Consider the following 19,106-nt stretch of genomic DNA (forward strand, 5'->3'; position numbering starts at 1 on the left):
TTTTAAAATAAAAGATATGAATGAATTGCAATGTATTCTCAAACCTGAATATACTGTATGAATGTTTTAGGCCGAGTGCCGATAATAAAAAAGAACATGCTGTTGCTTCGCTATCTAAGAAGCAAGTGTCTGTGAGTGTATTTCAGCATGACCCACAGATTTTCTCTTGGAATTCCAGATAGCAGCTCTCTGAAACATGAGTTCTGTTACCAAATATAGATGACTGAGTGAAGAATGACATGGTCCTTTGGGAACAGATGCTAGTAGCAGGCCACATTCACCTCACTCTGTGCTTTGGGGACAAACTGATCTTTAATGTTTGATGCAGCACATCTCTTTTTTAGGAATATTATTCATTTGGGGAACCAGCAAGCAGTCTTTGAGGTATGTATCACCATTTTCTTATTTTCACTGAAATTATAACCCTATTACCAGTATACAACATACTGAAGATTTTTTAAGAACTGTCAGCAAACTTTCAGAATTGTTTTATTTGTTGTTGTTTTTGCATAGGACAAACTTGATTGAAAGCTATGTACTTCAGCAATACTTTATAACGTGAATTTATTTTAACAAGAAAATTCTATATAATGCTGTGTTAAAATACATTTTCTCTCCTTTTTCAACTTTTAATAAAAAAGTAATAAAGTGTCACTCTAAGTAAAAAGTAGGTGTATTCAAAAGAGGCAATAAAATCTGTTAAAGTATATCACCCAATAAATGATGCACCACATCAGTTTATGTGACAAAGAAAATAATAGGGAAATTTAAATGTATTGAAAGGTGATTGTCATTCTTAAGGCTGTATAACTATACCACTATATATACTTAGAGAATAGAGATAAAGATATTTTCAGCAAGTTACAAAACATATATAAAAATGTAAACATTATATAGTAGCAGTTTAAAGCATAGCAGTTAGAAAGTTTTAATGTTTGTACAATATCTCTAAAAATTATATTTTAAATGGGAAATGTATGTTTGTTTTGCTACTAAATCGAATAATTTTGCATTTTTAGTTTAAAGTTACACATTATGTATATTTAATTTTACATGTACAATATTAAATTACATAGTCTTTTTCACTCCATAAGGTTTTAGATATCTTTCTGTAAACAAACTAGATCTGGTCTAAGTAACTTGTGCTAAATCATTAATGTACAGTATATATAGCTGTAACTTTATATTAGATTTCCTAAAAAAAAATTGAAAGCCAATTACTTCTCATGCATATGTTTATTTGTTATCTATAACAGTGTTGCCTTTCAAAATGGCAAACAGTGGCTCTGACCAATCACTTCCAGTATCATTGATGACCAATGAGGCCTTCACAGACCCAGGACCAGCAGAAGAATGCCTTGCAGAAAGCATGTCAGAAGCATCTTCCCATGACTCCTTCTATGATTCGTTATCAGACCTGCATGCGGAGTCTATTGATGGAGCTTTCCCAGAACTATCTGCTTTTCTTAGTCAAGATGAAATAAATAAGAGTCTTGATATTGCACGTGAAGCCTTTTCTGCCATTTACACTAAGGATCCAGTAGATGAAATTGAATCAGTACCTTCTTCCATAACACCAACAGAAAGTTCCTTTAAGGAACATAACTTAAGTAATCCTTCATTGAAAATACCCCCAAGACTCAATAAAATTGCAGCCACAAAGGCTTCCAGCAATGGTATTGCTTCAGATGTTCGAAATATGATATCCCCACTTTTAACAACTAGTCCAAGTATAATACGTATGCTGCAATCTCAAAAGTCATCAAAAAAGGCAGGGAAATACAACATAACTAAAATAAAAAATCCAAATGCCAAACACAAAATGGCAAATAGTGAAGCTGGCTTCCAAAATGATATGTGCAAAAAGGCAGCAAATTTTATTGATGAACTCTCCTCAATATTTAGGGAAACAAGCAAAGCTAGAGACCGAAGATCAAATGGTGATTCGTCTTCACCAGATAGTGGTTATTTGTCTCCAAAAAAGGATACACCAATTTCCATTAGTTCTCCAGTAACTGAATTTGAAATTGAACCAAAAACAGAGGTAAAACCTATGGATATTCCTCCCCAAAAAATTCCAGAAGACAACTTTACAAAACCAACGAATCAACCAGAGGAAAAAAATACTCCAAACCAGGGTAATAGTTCATCTACTCCTTCAGCAGCTCGATTTATTCAGAAGCTTAGAAGTCAAGAAGTTGCTGAGGGCAGTAGAGTTCGACTGGAATGTAGAGTGGCCGGAAACCCAACTCCAGAAGTACGGTAAGTAAAGTAAACATAATATGTCTAGGTGCTGTTCCATTGGAGAAGTTTTAAAAGAAATATATGTAAAAACTTTAATAGAATATTAAAAAAAAAAAAAGCTTTTCAGCTGTAATAGAACCCACCATAAAATATCGGCACCACTTTACTTTAAAGTTAGTACAGTTCATAAATCCAATGGGATTGGTAAGAATCAATTTTACACACACTACCAGATGTAACTTCAACAATTACTACTTCTGACCGATTAAAATCCCTTACTCAGTCACATAAAAAGTTAGATATTTTGTTATATATGTGGTGTCATATGAAAGGGGTCATACCCGATATTTAATATAACCACATTGATAACGACAACTCAACATTTAAATATACATCAGCATATAAAAATAACCTAGTAAAATTCAATACAATAAATATATATACAGGCGTACCTTGTTTTATTGCCCTTCACAGATATTGCTCTTTTTAAAAATTAAAGGTTTGTGGCAACCCTGTGTCGAGCAAGTCTATCGGTGCCACTTTTCCAACATACATGCACATATAAACACATAAATACACATGTAAACACATATATACACACCACTAGCAAAAAGATTATTACTCACTGAAGGCTCAGATGATGGTTAGCATTTTATAGCAATAAAGTATTTTGTTGTTGTTATGGACATTGTTGTTTAGACATAATGCTATTGCACACTTAGTGGACTACATTATAGTGTAAATATAACTTTTTATGCACTGGGAAACAAAAAAATAGCGCAACTCACTTTATTGCCATATTCACTATTTTTTGATGCTCAGGAACCGAATCCGCAATATCTCCGAGGTACGCCTGAATTTATTTTTCCTATCCAACTTCAATGATATTACACGAATACAAGTTTATAAACCTGATGTCCAAATCTGTGTTTTGAATGGTGATATGTTCCCTCCCCAGTACCATCACTGTATGATTTATAAGAAACAGCATGAAGGTAATAGTTGTTTTTCTCAATGGGCAGTCAATTAATACTGATGGGCATTGTTTTTGTTTCTTTTTGCTCTTTTTATAAGCCATTAAAATGCATTTTTGACAAATGATAAACTCATATATTTTAATAGGATAAAATGTATTTATAGTGGCTTTTGATGATTTTAAATTTTTGAAGTAGAAATGACTACACCATAAAAATATTTATACTCTGGTAACATTCATACACACATTTTGTAACTTTGTTGGATTACATATTTAAGTGTTCCTTCTTTTAAGATGTTTTAACATGATATAGGCTGTAATATGAATTGAATTTTTGAAAAATAGATCATATGAGGATCCAAACAATATTCTACTAATATACAATTTGTGAATGAGGTGGGATGGAACTGTTTTGAATACTGCAATGGCTATTTTAGTTTGAATGTTTGTGTTATGTTTCTGAACGATCATTTGAACTTCATATTAGTTCATATTACAATTTTTATTTAGATTTGGTAGGTCTGGTGTAGTATTATAGAGTATTCTTCTTGCTAAATATATCACTAATGAGAACCTAAATGAGGAATAAAATATTTGCTTATATAATTAGAGCTGATTCTGCTTCCAAATAATAAAATCTAATTAAGACTTAATTCTATATTTTCAATATGCTTGATCACGTTTGAAAAAATGTTGTCCAAACAAATGTTAGAGGAAAATGCAATCTTTATAATTAAATTATGAGGTGCATGGGAAGCCCAGTTGTTCTATCTTGCAGTTATGAGCTAAAGTTTCAATACAACATTTTTATTTGTATGATTAGCTGAAGCCTACAGATCGTTTGCAATGCAACAGTAACACCCAATATTTATTGTTGCATTCAAGAGTATGAAATCATTTAAAGGAACTGTAATGTGTCAATATAAATGGGGCTATTGGGCCCCATCATAAGTTGTGTTAGAATTTTTTTCTGTTTGTATTAGCTCTGGTGTCTTTTATATGTCCCTAGAACTGTTGTCAAAACATATTAAGATGGAGATTGAGTATATACAGTGCATGTGATAGTCAATGATAGTCAAGTGCATGCAGGATGTGTACTCGCCAAGTTAGCATCTCTGTATGAGATCGTTACATCTGCAAGTATACTTTTTTTTATAAAAGTAATAAAGTTGTTCTAATCATTGTATTGGGGAAAATGTGCTCCATTAAGAAGGATTTAGGATGTAAAGGATTATTCATAATGTTTATTGGGTTGTTTCCTTGCACTCTAACTGGTGATATATTATAATACTCAAAGGGGCCAATTTAACAAATGTCGGATGGACATGATCCACTGTAGCGGATCATGTCCACCCGACATCACTAAATGCTGACAGCATATGCTGTCAGCATTTAACATTGCACAAGCATTTCTAGTGAAATGCTTGTGCAATGCCGCCCCTGCACATTTGCGGCCAATCGGCCACAAGCAGGGGGTGTCAATCATCCCAATCGTTTCTGAAAGGCATGATTGCTGTCTGCCACCTCAGAGATGGCGAACGAGTTAAGGAGCAGTGGTCTTACCTGAAGGCTCATGTGGCAACAGTTGCCTTTGTAGCATGTTAAATAGGCCCCATAGTTTGGTTTATTGATTTTTACTAGCAGAACATTATTTAATATTTTCAACCAATATAACTATTGATTAAAGGTTTCTTACAATTATGCAAGCTCAGTTATCACAATAATGCCCATGTCACTGCTGCATCTTGTGACAGTGCAGCTCATGGGACCTATTTAAGAAAGTGTGAGCGGACATGATCCAATATTGCGGATCATGTCCGCTGTGCATCGATAAATGCAGACAGCATAGGCTGTCAGCATTTATCATTGCACCAGCAGTTCTTGTGAACTGCTAGTGCAATACCGCCCCCTGCAGATTCGCCGCTAGCAGGGAGTGTCACTCAACCCGATCATGATTTTCGGCGATGTCTGCCCACCGCCTCAGAGCAGGCGGACAGGTTATGAAGCAGTAGTTTTTAGACCGCTGCTTCATAACTTGTTTTTCCGGCGAGCGACAGTCAACAGAAGATGCAGCTGCACCACATCACATGTTGATGAGCTCTAAGGGTATGGAGTGATCACCCAAAATACATATGCTTTTTCCATGTAGATATGGCCGTCAAACTCCCCCCACTGTTACATGATAACTTTCTTTTTTATTGAATCCTCCAATCAAAATCTAATCTTCGGTTGGGGTTAACACACATTCACAGAGAATTGCGCATGTGCAATGGATAGCACTTACGATTTCGGCTTGAGTTTGCGAGCGGGAAGAAGATCATGCGCATGCGCATTATCAAAACATCAACGTCACCCTTTCAACAGGAACGAGCAGGGAAAAGATTAGAGAAGGGGACGATGGAGAAGGGGGAGGAGTTTTTCGGCCATATCTACCTGAAATAAACATTTGTATTTTGGGTGATCACTCCATACCCTTAGAGCTCATCAACATGCAATGCGGTGCAGCTGCATCTTCTATTACTGATCTAAGGTATGGAGTTATGAAGCATCGGGTGTTGATTGTCCCTTTAAGCTTCTTTGAGGTTATCCCGACTCTGACTGCACCAACTTTATTTTCACTTCAGAATAAAATATTCTTCTGTTCACAAAACTCTGCGAGTTTGCCAGATTGGAAAGGATATTTGTCAAAGGCTGAATTGAAGAGTGAGGGCCTATTTTACAATCTTATGTGTCTACTAGAGAAAAAAAAACATTTTATACTGTTCATCAGTTGCGCAGTGGAAATGACTTTATTTCATTCATGTGCATTTTTGTATTTTGATTTGTATATTAGACATGCTCATACTGTAAGCTTCCTGTTTTAAGATTTATTAAGTCTTGCATGCAACAGTTTGCCCTTATTGGTTATTTATTATGCCATTTCACTTCATTTAAAGGAACATGAAACCCAAATGTTTTTTTTATGATTTAGATAGAGCATACAATTCTAAACATCTTTACATTTTATTTTCTATTATCAATTTTGCTTTGTTCTCTTGGTATCCATTGTTGAAGGAGCAGTGGTGCACTACTGGGAGCTAGATGAGTACATCAAGCATACCATTGGCCAGATGCATATATGTGCAGCCACCAATAAGCAGCTTTTTCCCAGTAGTGCTTTGCTGCTCCTAAGCCTATCTAGGTATACTTTTTTTTTTTTAACAATAATAGAAAAGAAGTAAAATGGAAAGTTGTTTAAAATTGCAAACTCTATCTGAAGAAAAAATGGGTATCCCTTTAATAGTACAGTACAATGCAATACATCACTTTGCAAAAACAATGATGTATTTGACATAATCATCTAAACCTATGTATATCTGATAAAATTGTTTCTCATAAAATTCTAAATTCACAATGAAAGGGACATAAATGCTCAAAAATGCTCTCTGTTCCACCTGTAAGAAAGTATTTATAATGTATTATGGTGCTTTGTTTTTATTATTATTATCATTCATTTGTATAGTGCTGCAAAATTCTGTAGCGCTAATTTATGGTTTTTTATTGCAGTAAAATGTTAAAGTTTTTGGAAACGTTGTAGCTTAATTTTTTTGACAGCTTTTCTAAAGGAACATAACTAAATAGGATCTAGTCCAGTCTTTTAGAGGGTGCTTTTGCCTAGGGTTCATGGGTTTTTCAACATCTAAGCCATAAGATGGCCTATTTTTGTATGGTTTTCAAATAGATTCTGATGACTTTGCACCACATTGGGTGGTCAGCCATTTTATATTGATTCTTCTCACAAGCTGCATTCCAATTTATCACAAATCATTTATCACACCAGTTTTATCATGATTTTTTATGTAAGTCAAAGGGCTAATATACAGCACTAATGTGCTGTTCACTAATGTGCTGTGCAGCAATCTCCAAAATGGGGTTCCAAGATAATAAAATATTGGAACCCCATTTTGGAGATTGCTGCACAGCACGTTAGTGCTGTATATTAGCCCTTTGGTAGCAATCAGCCAAGATGGTGTTCTAATAAAAAAAAAAAAGTTGTGAAAACTGGTGTGAAAAGTTTTTTTCTAATGGATTGTAATACCACTGACCAAGTTCCCAACTATCCTGCATATAGTTCATTGTCACAGTTCAAGCTCTGCTCTCCTGCCCTCCAGCAACTCTCTCCATCTTATAAATTTATCTGTTTCTGTAAGTGAAACCAGGAACCACATGGCCATGACCCCCAGAACACCCTTACTCTGCCAATGGCAAGCTCATCCCCACCTATGTTACACCCTATCCTAGCCATGAACAATTTATGATTCCACCCATTATTATTGCTGCTGAACAACCAATACTCTCATTGTTCCAGTCTAAGCCTCCCAGTCCCAGAAAGGGGATCTGGGAAATTATAGGATTGTTGACGATTCCCATTGCTAAAGTATTTGTTGAGTTAGCAAGATACAATTATGAGAAATCTTTAGGCAAACTTTTGACTAATGTGTTTTCTATTGTAATGGAATAGTCTTGAGTTTAAAAACCTGTGAAACCATGAAATAACCTGCTCTTCGAATAAAAGTAATGCACTTCAAGTTGATTATGTGCCTATATAAAAATTGTTTGATCATAAGACATTATCAAATAAAAGCTAACAGTTGCTTCATTTTTATTTTTATTTTTTAGTAAATAATGGTGCAATTGTGCTATTCACTTAAAGCAACATTCAGCAGATTGTAAATAAATGTAAGACAATTTCTTTTCAGTTTTATAAAATTCACAATAGACTACATTGCAGCTAAAAGGTTTAAGGTTATTTTGGTTATTTTAGCTTTGCTGTTTAGCAGCCAGTGACACATTATATAGCTTGCAGAATTCATATTTCTCTTTTTATTTTGTTTTTACAATAAAAACAATCATTTTAAATAGGAAAACCAATCAAAAGAAAAAGTTTTTTTGGTTTTTTTTTTTTTTACATTACCCTTATAGCCTAAAAATAATTTATACCCCATACATACTTCTCAACCACCTGCTGCCTGGCTTAGATAATGGTTGAACGCTGGCCAATTTTAACCATGAGCCAGGAATATATGCTGTCCCAAACTTTATCCACAGAAAACATTTAGGTCAGCAACAGCTGCAGAAATATCAAGAGAATCTTGTATAAGCAAAATTAAGAAACAGGGTTAGTTATCTGTAAAAACTGACGTAATTTATTGAGAAACGGAATAAGGTGAGAGTGATCTCTACAAATACAAACCAATGTTATTTACCGAATTGTGCTCCCCTGAAACTAAATTTCAGTTCAGAGATTTCATTATTTAATTTTTTTGAATAACATTAAACAAAATATTCCCCAGCTCTGCAAACATATATTACACTTTGCATTCACTAAATAAATAATATTACATGGGTCAAATATTTATTAGTTGTATTTCCTGTAAATAAACATTAACATATCATTTTATTTTTATACCATATAGAGATTGATTGAAAGAGTGTGAGTGTAACTACAGTGTATATGTGAAGCTGTCACTGAGTTTGTGTGCATGATATGAGAGAGTGGAATGACACTGGCCCTCTAAAGCTCCCTGGTCTAGCAAGATTATCTAAAACGTTTTGTCAGGGCTGCAAGTTCCCTCAAACAATTATTTAAAGGCAGATTTTAACTTAAAGGGACAGTGAAGTAAAAAATTAAACCTAAATTGATTGGATAGAGAATGATATTTTCCAATTTATTCTATTCTCAATTTTGCTTTGTTCTCTTGGTATCTTTTATTAAAGAGTAATCCTAGGTGAGTTTAGAAACATGCATGTGTCTTAAGCCATCTGGCAGCAGTGCTTACTTACAACATTGTTTATAGCAATGTTATACAAAGTTACAAACACTGCTGCCATAGACTGCTATAGACACATGTACACTCCTAAGCTCCTATCAACCTACCTAAGTTTAGATTTCAACAAAAGGATACCAGGAGAACAAAGAAAATTTGATAATAGAAGTAAATTGGAAAGTTGTTTAAAATTGCCTGCTCTGTCTGAATCATGAAAGTTTAATTTTAACCCTTTAAGAGCTGTTTATCTCACAGTGCAGGGTTCTGTATTTGAAGAAGAGATGCATACATTACAATTAAATGCTAAACATCTCCTCCCCCCCCCCCGCCCTCCCCAAAGGATTTTGTGTAGTTTCTCTTGATACATATGAGCTTTTGATCATCAGGCCCACTGAGACAGTATTAAGAAGAGTTGGGCAGGTGAGGCCGGTTTGAGAAACCTCCGGGAACGTGAGTTGTAAATTACATGAATAGAAAGTAGTGAAAAGGTGCACTTTGGCCTGTAGAAGAGGTAAAAATTATATTCCCGTAAATTTGCTCAGGATTCACAGAGGTGGCATTGGGTTCACTGAGGTGGCATTGGGTGTCAAAACATGAGCAAATCCAGAGGGATAAAAATAAATAAATAAAATCCCCATCAAACGGTCTGGATCCACACATGGTCATTTAAATGGCGGTAAGATTTATAACATGGAATGTGGGAGGGATCAACTCCCCCACTAAGAGAAGAACTATACTTACACACTTAAGGCGTCTAGGGACGGACATTGCACTATTGCAAGAAACCCACCTCTCTGAGTGGAACACGAAAAACTGAGGAGGGACTGGGTGGGTTCATTAGAACATGTTTCTTATACTAACTCTAGTAGAGGCATAGCAATTTTGTTTGTGAGACGAGCGAATGTAGAGGTTCTAAACACTCACAAAGACAAGGAAGGGAGATTTCTAATAGTAAAAGCCAGAATAAATCAGAAAATATTGGTAATCTGTTACATATATGCCCCAAACTGCAAATCCACAGCTTTCTGGACAAAACTTATCCAAACACTCACCCCATACCTGGGCTTAGATATCATACGGGGGGGGACTTCAATCTAGCACCAAACCCCATTTGTGACAGACTGAGAGATCCAGAACGTCTAGTGGGGGGGTGTAGACCGAGAGGTAAGGGTATTTTTGAGCGGAAAGGTATTCTCTAGGCTTACTAACTCTCTACAACTTGTTGATGTTTGGAGGCTGCGGAATGCAGAGGGCAAGGATTTTACTTGCATTTCGAGGTCTACGCCAACATTATCGCTCATCGATCTCTTTATGATATCCTCTAGTATAGTTTCGAGAGTCACCAGAACCAAGATCCACAACGTGGTGGTTTTCTGACCATGCACCAGTTGAACTGGTGGTTTTGTCAGGTGCCATGTTTGCTAACAAGCATATGCTGAGATTCCCAGGATATCTCTATACTTCTGACGCCTTTTCAAAGCATCTGACACATGCATGGAACGACTATTATACGGATAATCAGGCCCATCGGGACAATCCAGAGTTGTTCTGGAATACGGCCAAAGCGGTCTTAACGGGAGATATCATCTCCTATATTGCTGCATTAAAAAGGAAGGCACAAGCTAAGCTACAAAAGCTACAAGAAGCCTTGACAGAGTCTTATCAAACATATTGCGGCAATCCTTGTCAATCCTCAAAAGATAGGTACCTCCCCCATAAAAGTGCACTGGATGTGTTTCTGGGACATCAAGCGGTTGCGCAGCTTCTAAGGTCCAGTGCCAAATACTACAGAGAGGGTGACAGGTCTGGCAGATTGCTAGCTTCACTGATTAACAGAAAAACGGCTCGCAGACCTATTGCATCCATTACCTATCGCAATAAAACGCATAGGACTCCAGAGTCCATTGTGGAAGCTTTGGCGAAATACTTCTCCTCTTTATATGCTGGTCAAAAGACGCCACCTCAGGGGGTCATGGCGTCCTTCTGGAGGGATTTAGATCTACCTCAGATCACAGCGGAACAACTAGAGGCCCTCAATTCTCCCATCTCCTTAGAGGAGATCACGAAAACAATTTCTTCTATGTCCAATGGTAAGGCGGCGGGCCCTGATGGCCTTCCAATCGAATTCTTCAAACTATTAAAATCCCAGATTGCACCTACCTTAACTCACTTATTTAACTTGTACTATAAGGACTTAGTTTCTCCCCCGAAAACGTTCACAATGGCACACGTGTCTTTGATTCCGAAGCCTGGGAAGGATCCCGGTTTGCCTGAATCTTATCGCCCCATTTCCCTTCTCAATTCGGACTACAAGATACTCATGAAAATCTTGACCGATAGACTAAAAGTAATATTGACAGACATCATTCATCCGGACCAGACCGGATTAATGTGCCATAAAACCTCAGTGACTAATGTACGGAGAGTGCTACATGTCACTTTGCGACCGGATCTGAGACCCCGGGAGTGCAAGGGGAATCGGAGGCCTTCCTGCTGTCCTTGGACGCAGAGAAGGCCTTCGATAGAGTGGAGTGGAGCCATCTTTTGGACACGCTGCAGCGCTTTGGCTTCTCAGGATCGTTTCTGCAATATGTAGGAAATATCCACGCAGCTCCATGGATTCACATTATGGCCAACGGTTTGTTCTCACCGCACATTACTTTACAGAGGGGCACTCGTCAAGGGTGCCCCCTCTCCCCCCTCCTTTTCAACTTAGCCCTGGAGCCCCTGGCTACCAAGCTACGTATGTTGTACCCGGGTATCCTGCTGGGTGGTGAAAGGCTGCACCTTGCACTCTACGCAGACGACATGCTTCTATTTGTAGAGCACCCAGCGAAGTATGTTCCAAAAATCTTGGCAACAATTGAGCCGTTCGGATCCTTTTCGGGCTACAGGGTAAACGAAACCAAGTCAGAAATTCTGTGGCTTCGGAGACACGGGGTCCAGTGTGTCTCCTACCCCTTCCAAGAGGCCAAGCCCACTCTGACTTACTTGGGCATTCAGCTGTCCACTGACAACCATACCCTTTACCAGACCAACGTCACACAAGTTTGTCGTGATATTGAGCAGACTTTAGAGGGTTGGAGAAACTTACCTGTCTCTCTAACAGGACGCGTTAACTTAATAAAAATGGTAATTCTGCCATGGATTTTGTACCCTCTCTTAATGCTACCTTTTCTGATTACTAAAAAAGATATGGCACTATATACCCGAGCTCTCTCAAATTTTCTGTGGAAGGGGGGTAGATCTAGGATAGCGCTCGCGAAACTGTATGCGCAGTCCTCATTCGGCGGATTGGGTTTACCCAATCTGATACTGTATAATTGGGCGACACTCAATCGTCTTATGCTAGATTGGCAATTAAAAACAAGGCACTTCTATTCACCCGAATTGGAGAGCCATGCCCTGGGGGGGGTTTGACCTCTCCTTCTTACCCTATGCCCCACTCAATGGCATCCCAGCCAAAGTTAAGGACAGCTTGCTATATAAGAATGTACTGAGAGCTTGGTGGTTAACCCTTGGTAACGTTGGCCGCTGCTGCGTGTCTTCGAGAATGATCCCATTACGGAATAATACTGAATTTCCCCCGGGGATTGACACCTCTCCGTTTGTTAAATGGGAAAGCGGGGGACTGTGCTCAGTGGGAGATGCTCTGGATCTCTCAAGAAAGTATATAAAGTCATTTGCTGAACTACAAACTCAGTTCGGGATACCGAGAGTCCACTTTTATGCTTACCTCCAGATGAGGCATTACATTGAAAAGTTGATCAGAGACGACCCACATTTTTGGGAGCCACATGCACTTGCTGTGCCAGTGGCCTCATTTAAAGCAGGCAGTTTCTCAATTTCAGAGATATACAAAACCTTACTGAGTCAGATTGAATCTAAAGACTTACTCTTGCTAGAGAATAAATGGAACACAAGCCTAGAGAGGGAGGACTTAGCAGAGATGATCCAACAGAGCGTAGAAAATGTCAAAAGAGCTACTTTATCTATGACCCTTAGAGAATCCCAGACTAGGATGTTACACAAAGATTACATTATCCCACGAAGGCTATCTAAATGGAACCCCAGGGTGGTGAATGAGTGTAGTAAGTGCAGATTCTCTAACCCAGATTTCCTTCACTATTTCCTTGCTTGCCCTTGGGTTAGACAGTTTTGGGGCAAAATTGCCTTTTGGATCACTAATGTCATTAAACTCAAAGTTCAAATAGAAGTAGAGCAAATCTGCTTTTTGGAGTGGAGGGATCAGAGCCCCAGACACGTCCCTCTGCTTACTACTATAATTTTAGTGGCTAGGAAGGTCATTCTGAGAGTCTGGACGGAGAGCAATGCTCCTGCATTTAACGTATTTAAACGCAGCTTGTACAAGCAATTGCTCATAGAGCAATTGGACACAAGGATGGACACCAATAGATGGCGGAAATACATTACGACATTAAGCACTGATTCACAAAGACAAATTTTAGGTCCTTTTGCACACACTGAATATATGCTCACCGCCTCTTTGAGGGGAGAATGGGGATTCCTATATTGGGCACAAGGTGGCGTGGAGGGAGGGAGAGAGAGAGAGAGAATTACTATATAAAAATTAAATCTACCAAACTGCTTCCATTTCCCCTTCTCCCTTTTTTTTTTTTTTTTTTCTTTTTCACACCACAAAAGCGAATGATGAGTTAACCTCTAAACAGCTGAAAAGGTTGATGATGTTGGTTTAATTAAGTTTATGTTAAATTATTTGTATACTCGGTGACCCCACAAGAAGTGGAAAAAAGTTTAAAGCAAGAGAAAAGAGGACTGAGAACTTGAATCTTGGCAATATTATTGTTTTCTTTTTGAATGTACAAGCGCTAGTTTTGTATAAACATGCTTCTTTGAATGTGCTGATGAAAATGTACTTGTATACTTTCTCTTGTCCTCAATAAAAACAGAATTAAAAAAAAAAAATCCCCATCAAATACAGTAGAGTTATAAGTTGCTAAAAACAAACAAATAACCATAAGGGCTTGACAACAATTAGTAATAACTAATGTTGTACATTTTGTATTGAGGTGCACAAAGTAATGGTAAACACATAAATAATAACAGGATGAGTGTTTGAAGGATCAATATATATATAATGTAAAACAACAGTAAATAAGACAGGTGATGAGGCATTAACAAAACATAAAACAGGTGGTGGTCAAAGCAATGTAAAGTGCTAGATGAAATGATGATCAATGCCCAATTTAACTTACTGTTGTTTTCTTGGTAGACTGAACACTTGTTATGGTGTCACACTTCAGCTTGTCTGAAAAACAGAATAGTTATTCATGCTAATCATGGCACATATAAAATGCTGTCTGTAATAAAATTAATCCTTGTGGTTTTGACATTTGTTTTCTTATAAAACCTAAAATATCAAGTTTGTGTTTACTTTAAAAAATCTAACAAAACCACTATGCACTGAGCATCATTGCTAGAAAAGAGCAAATGCCCAAATAATTTGACAAAAGGGTTTGTTTGTATGATCAAATATTTACATTTCAGGGGCGCGATCCGATATAGGTCGTAGTTTTCGGCGCAAGCGAGGTAACCCGCGTCGCCCGCAGTTTCAGCTCGCAACTCGAGCTATCCAATATTCACCGCCGTCAGATGCTAAACTGGCGTAAGTGAGAAAAACCGACGAGCAGGCAAAATGTGCGCAAATACACCTTTTAGTCGTCGCAAGTTCTTGCGCCTGTTTTTTGTTCACGTAAAGTCTCAATAAAGTGTAGTTTTATGCAAATTAGCCTACGACTCGTAAAAAATAACGCCAGTTCTAAGAGATGCGCCACGTAATGACGAGATTCAAAAATCATACTTAAACACCTGCGCAGCCGCCATTTCTTTAGTGTGTTTGGTTGGTTCTTGGAGCTACAGCACACTACAGCGAGTATAGAGATTAGTGGTAAGAGTAGTGAGAAAGGAGCATTTCATCAAGTTAGTTAGGTCGGATTGTTGGTTGGATTGTTAAGCCAGTACATTTACTTACACTTTTTTTCATATTGCACACATTTTGCATACACACATATACAAAATACACAACACTTTTTTTTTATAACACCCAACACTTTTTATTTATCTTTTACAGTTTGAAAGGCTGAGTGTCTGGTTGTGATTGTGTGTGATTGAAGTGGGAGTGAGTGTGAGTGTGTGAGTGTGTGTAGTGTGAGGATGTCAGGGAGAGATAGGGCTGGGGGGAGGAGGGAAGGGGAGTCGCAGGGAGAGGATTATGTACAGGAGGAGCAGCAGGGTCCCCGTCAGGGAGTGAGCGGAGTGGGGAGAGGGAGAGCCAGAAGGGAGGATGGGAGTGGGGTTGCCCAAAGGCCAGGCACACTGAGAAGAGGGATAGAGGGTGCACATGGGGATAGAAGGGGGGAGGAGGGAGAGGATAGGGAGGAACCCACACCAGGGACATCCCAGGGAGGGAGCCAGGCAGCCCAGGACGAGGAGCGTATGAGGTGTCCCAATTTCAGTTTTGCCGAAAACCTCGCTCTCGTCCAGGCTGTCCTGGAGAACCATAATGCCCTCTTTGGACAAGAGAAGGGCAAAGGAGTTGCCCGGAGGCGTAAAGATGCTTGGCAGAAGGTGGTGGAGGCCGTCAATGGTGTGTCCCAACAGAGGAGGAATGTGGACGGCCTAAAGAAGAGATGGAATGATTGCAAGAGGAGAGTCAAGAAGAGGATGGGCCAGGAAGCAATCTCCCAGAGGGCAACAGGAGGTGGGCCTCACTATGAGGCCGAATACAATGAGTGGCAGGAGCTCATTCGTTGGTCCCTGAGCCTCACAGCAGTCCGTGGACTTCCAGGGGCTCGTGACTCAGGGACTGCAACATCAGCACAGCATGCTGGTGAGTAACATCCCACACACTAGTATAATATGTATTTGAGTTATAACATCCTATATTGTCACACATTCATGTACACAATGAGGATCATGGTATTTTGATTACTAACAACTAAATATACAATGAGATTTAACATTAAAGGGACATGAAACACAAAGAATTTATTTCATTATTCAGATAGAGAATACAGTTTTAAACAACATCAAAATTTACTTCCATTATCTATTTTTAATTATTATTTTGAAAATCTTAGTTTATTAAATATCAATGCACATGGGTGAGGCAATCACACGAGGCATTGATGTACAGCCACCAATCAGCAGCTTCTGAGCCTATCTAGAAATGCATTTCAGCTAAGAATATCAAGATAATGAAGCATATTAGCTACTGGAAGTAAATTACAATTTTTTTTAAATTCCATGCTTGGCTAGCTGAATCATGAAATAATAAATATGGTTTGCATGTCCATTTAATGCTACTTAACACATTGAAAATCATGATATGAGGTAGAATAGTGAAATACTAACATGTCTCAGAGTAACACAGGCCACAAGCCACATGTAGACCTTTCAGTAAATGGACACCATAGTCATCACAACCATAGTGTCACTTAAAGAACACATTTTCTCCATCACTGACATGTACACAGAACTATTGTATGAAACACATACATGTATAATTAGCATATTACAAACCCTCATATCACAAATCTCAATGTGCACATGCATGTTATAGAGTTTGACATGAGAATGTGGATAGGCCCTAGCATGTAAATTGTATGCCCACATGGATAGATATGTGACTGTACTAATCCCTCTCATCATTTGACTCCTCCACAGAACCTCCAGTCACCAGGGTGCCTACGCCCATGAATCCCCCAACACCGGTTCAAAATATATGTCCACCACAACCACCGGTACAGATAAGACAGCAGGAGTATGCCAGGCATGACATGGCTTGGACTGCGTCAATCGAAAATCCACATATCATGCCACCTGCATTAGAGGAGGATACCTGGCAGGAGCCCTGGCATGAGGAATATTCCTTTGGCTTGGAGGGGGAGCCCCGCCAGCCCCGAAGGGTAGATGTATTTACCCCCCCCCCCCCCAAGAATATCATGGCACTACAGGAGTATACCAGCAGGCTGAGTGGATGCACACCAGCGGCCATTGGGACTATCGGTCCATCCCGACATCTGGACCATCATCTTCAGTTGGAAGGGCTCCACCAACTGTAATCCATCGCCCTGCACCTCCAGCTCATATTCCTGTGGCTGCACCTCCAGCTGAGATATCTGTTCCTGCACGTCCAGCTGCTGTTTTTGTTCCGGCACCTCCAACTGAGGTTATTGTTCCGGCACCTCCAACTGAGGTTATTGTTCCGGCACCTCCAACTGAGGTTATTGTTCCGGCACCTCCAACTGAGGTTGTTGTTCTGGCACCTCCAACTGAGGTTATTGTTCCGGCACCTCCAACTGAGGTTGTTGTTCTGGCACCTCCAACTGAAGTTATTGTTCCGGCACCTCCAACTGAGGTTGTTGTTCTGGCACCTCCAACTGAAGTTATTGTTCCGGCACCTCCAACTGAGGTTGTTGTTCCAGCACCTCCAGCTGAGGAACAGCTGAAGAGCCCATGGAACAATTGAGTTCTGCCATGGGTGATGAATATATCTCACTACAGAGGAGGCAAACATTGACCTGTGAGACTCTAACGGAAACGTGTCAAAAAATGCAGAGGGAACAACACAGGTTCCATAGAAGCCAACACCGTTTGCAACAGAGGTCGAATGAGCTGCAAAGGGACATGGCAGCATCGGTATCAGCTATGGTCCAAAATCAAAACCAAATGCTGCGTGTAATATCGGACATGCAAATCCAAAGTGACCAAAGATGGAGGGAACAGAATCAACTGTTGGGGGCTTTGGTGGAGCATTTCACCCAACAGCAGGACATGGCATCAAGTATCTCCTCTGTGACCAGCACTCCTACTGGATCCACACAACCCAGGAGAGGCAGAAGACCCACACCAGGCCCCTCATCTAAGAGGCCTAAAAAAAAAAAAATATTATTCAATTTCATTGAAAATCTTGTCCTCTGTTATTTACTATCTAATTGTCATCCACATCCATGTGAGTTGTGTTTTAGTACAGTAATATTGGTAAAACATATAATAATACCTGTGTTGAAATGGACCAAAAAGGTATTATTATAATGTTTATGACATATTCATGCTCAATAAACAACATCACATGGTTGTGTCTCAACGGTACATATAGTAATATTAACTTCTAAGATGTACATCAAGGTTTCTCACATCCAATATAAATTGACACGTTGGTATATATAACTAATAATATATTTAAAGAAGGTGTGAACATAAGGTATAAATATCCATTATCCTCATTCTTAATGATAGTGAACTAAACATGAATGAAACAAATTATAAATATACAGTAATTAGGGTTGTTAAAGGGACATGAAAGCAAATATATTTACTTCATGATTTTGAAGGAGAAGATAATTCCAAAAAGAAACTATAATTTCATTCTATTATTTCTGTTGCTTCATTCTATTGATATTCTTTGCTGAAAACCATATCGAGATATGCTTGGTAGCTGATGATTAGTAGCTGTATATAGATGCCTCCTGCGATTTCTTCACTGTGTGCATTTCTATGTCTTCATTAAAGTATATCTAAATAAATAATGAAAATAGGTAATTGATTTAAATTATAAGGTTTTTAAAAATTATCTTCTCTATCCTTAATCATGAAACAATATGTTTGGGTATAGTGTCCCTTTAAGGGAAGGGGGTTGGGATGTAGTAGTTTCACTTACATGCAGTGGAAATCCAAACTTTTACATTCTGCAAGACATGATATATACACATGCAATGGTTGGTGAGGTACTGTCAAACATCATAATACATGTGAATGTTACGGTTTACTGTACTTATGAATAAGTAACTTACAGGTGAAGTATTCCCGGATGACATAATCCCTCACTTCATTCCCCCTCAGTGTCCCCCTGTCCACATCCTCAAGTACAGGAACCAGCTGCTGCTGCTGCTCTGGGTCAATGTCCCCCAACAAACGTGTGTCCACAGCAATGTTGTGTAGAATACAGCAAGCATTGACAATGGAACACACTTTGTTGGGGTTATACTGTAGTGCTCCGCCTGTAACATCCAGACACCTGAACCTGGTTTTTAATA

General features: G+C 38.7%; 1 protein-coding gene across 2 annotated transcripts in view; it reads left to right on the plus strand.

The window, feature by feature from the left end:
• Nucleotides 1–256: 256 nt before the first annotated feature.
• The window catches only part of PALLD (palladin, cytoskeletal associated protein), a 641,289-nt gene continuing 622,439 nt past the window's right edge, over nucleotides 257–19,106 (plus strand). For both annotated transcript variants that reach the window (XM_053703808.1, XM_053703809.1), the window contains exons 1-2: nucleotides 257–384; nucleotides 1,257–2,262. In XM_053703808.1, the coding sequence (XP_053559783.1) occupies nucleotides 1,271–2,262 (992 nt within the window). In that variant the 5' untranslated portion in view covers nucleotides 257–384; nucleotides 1,257–1,270. The remainder of the gene's footprint in view (nucleotides 385–1,256; nucleotides 2,263–19,106) is intronic.

This window comes from Bombina bombina, chromosome 2 (genome assembly GCF_027579735.1).
Source record: "Bombina bombina isolate aBomBom1 chromosome 2, aBomBom1.pri, whole genome shotgun sequence".
NCBI lineage: Eukaryota > Metazoa > Chordata > Amphibia > Anura > Bombinatoridae > Bombina > Bombina bombina.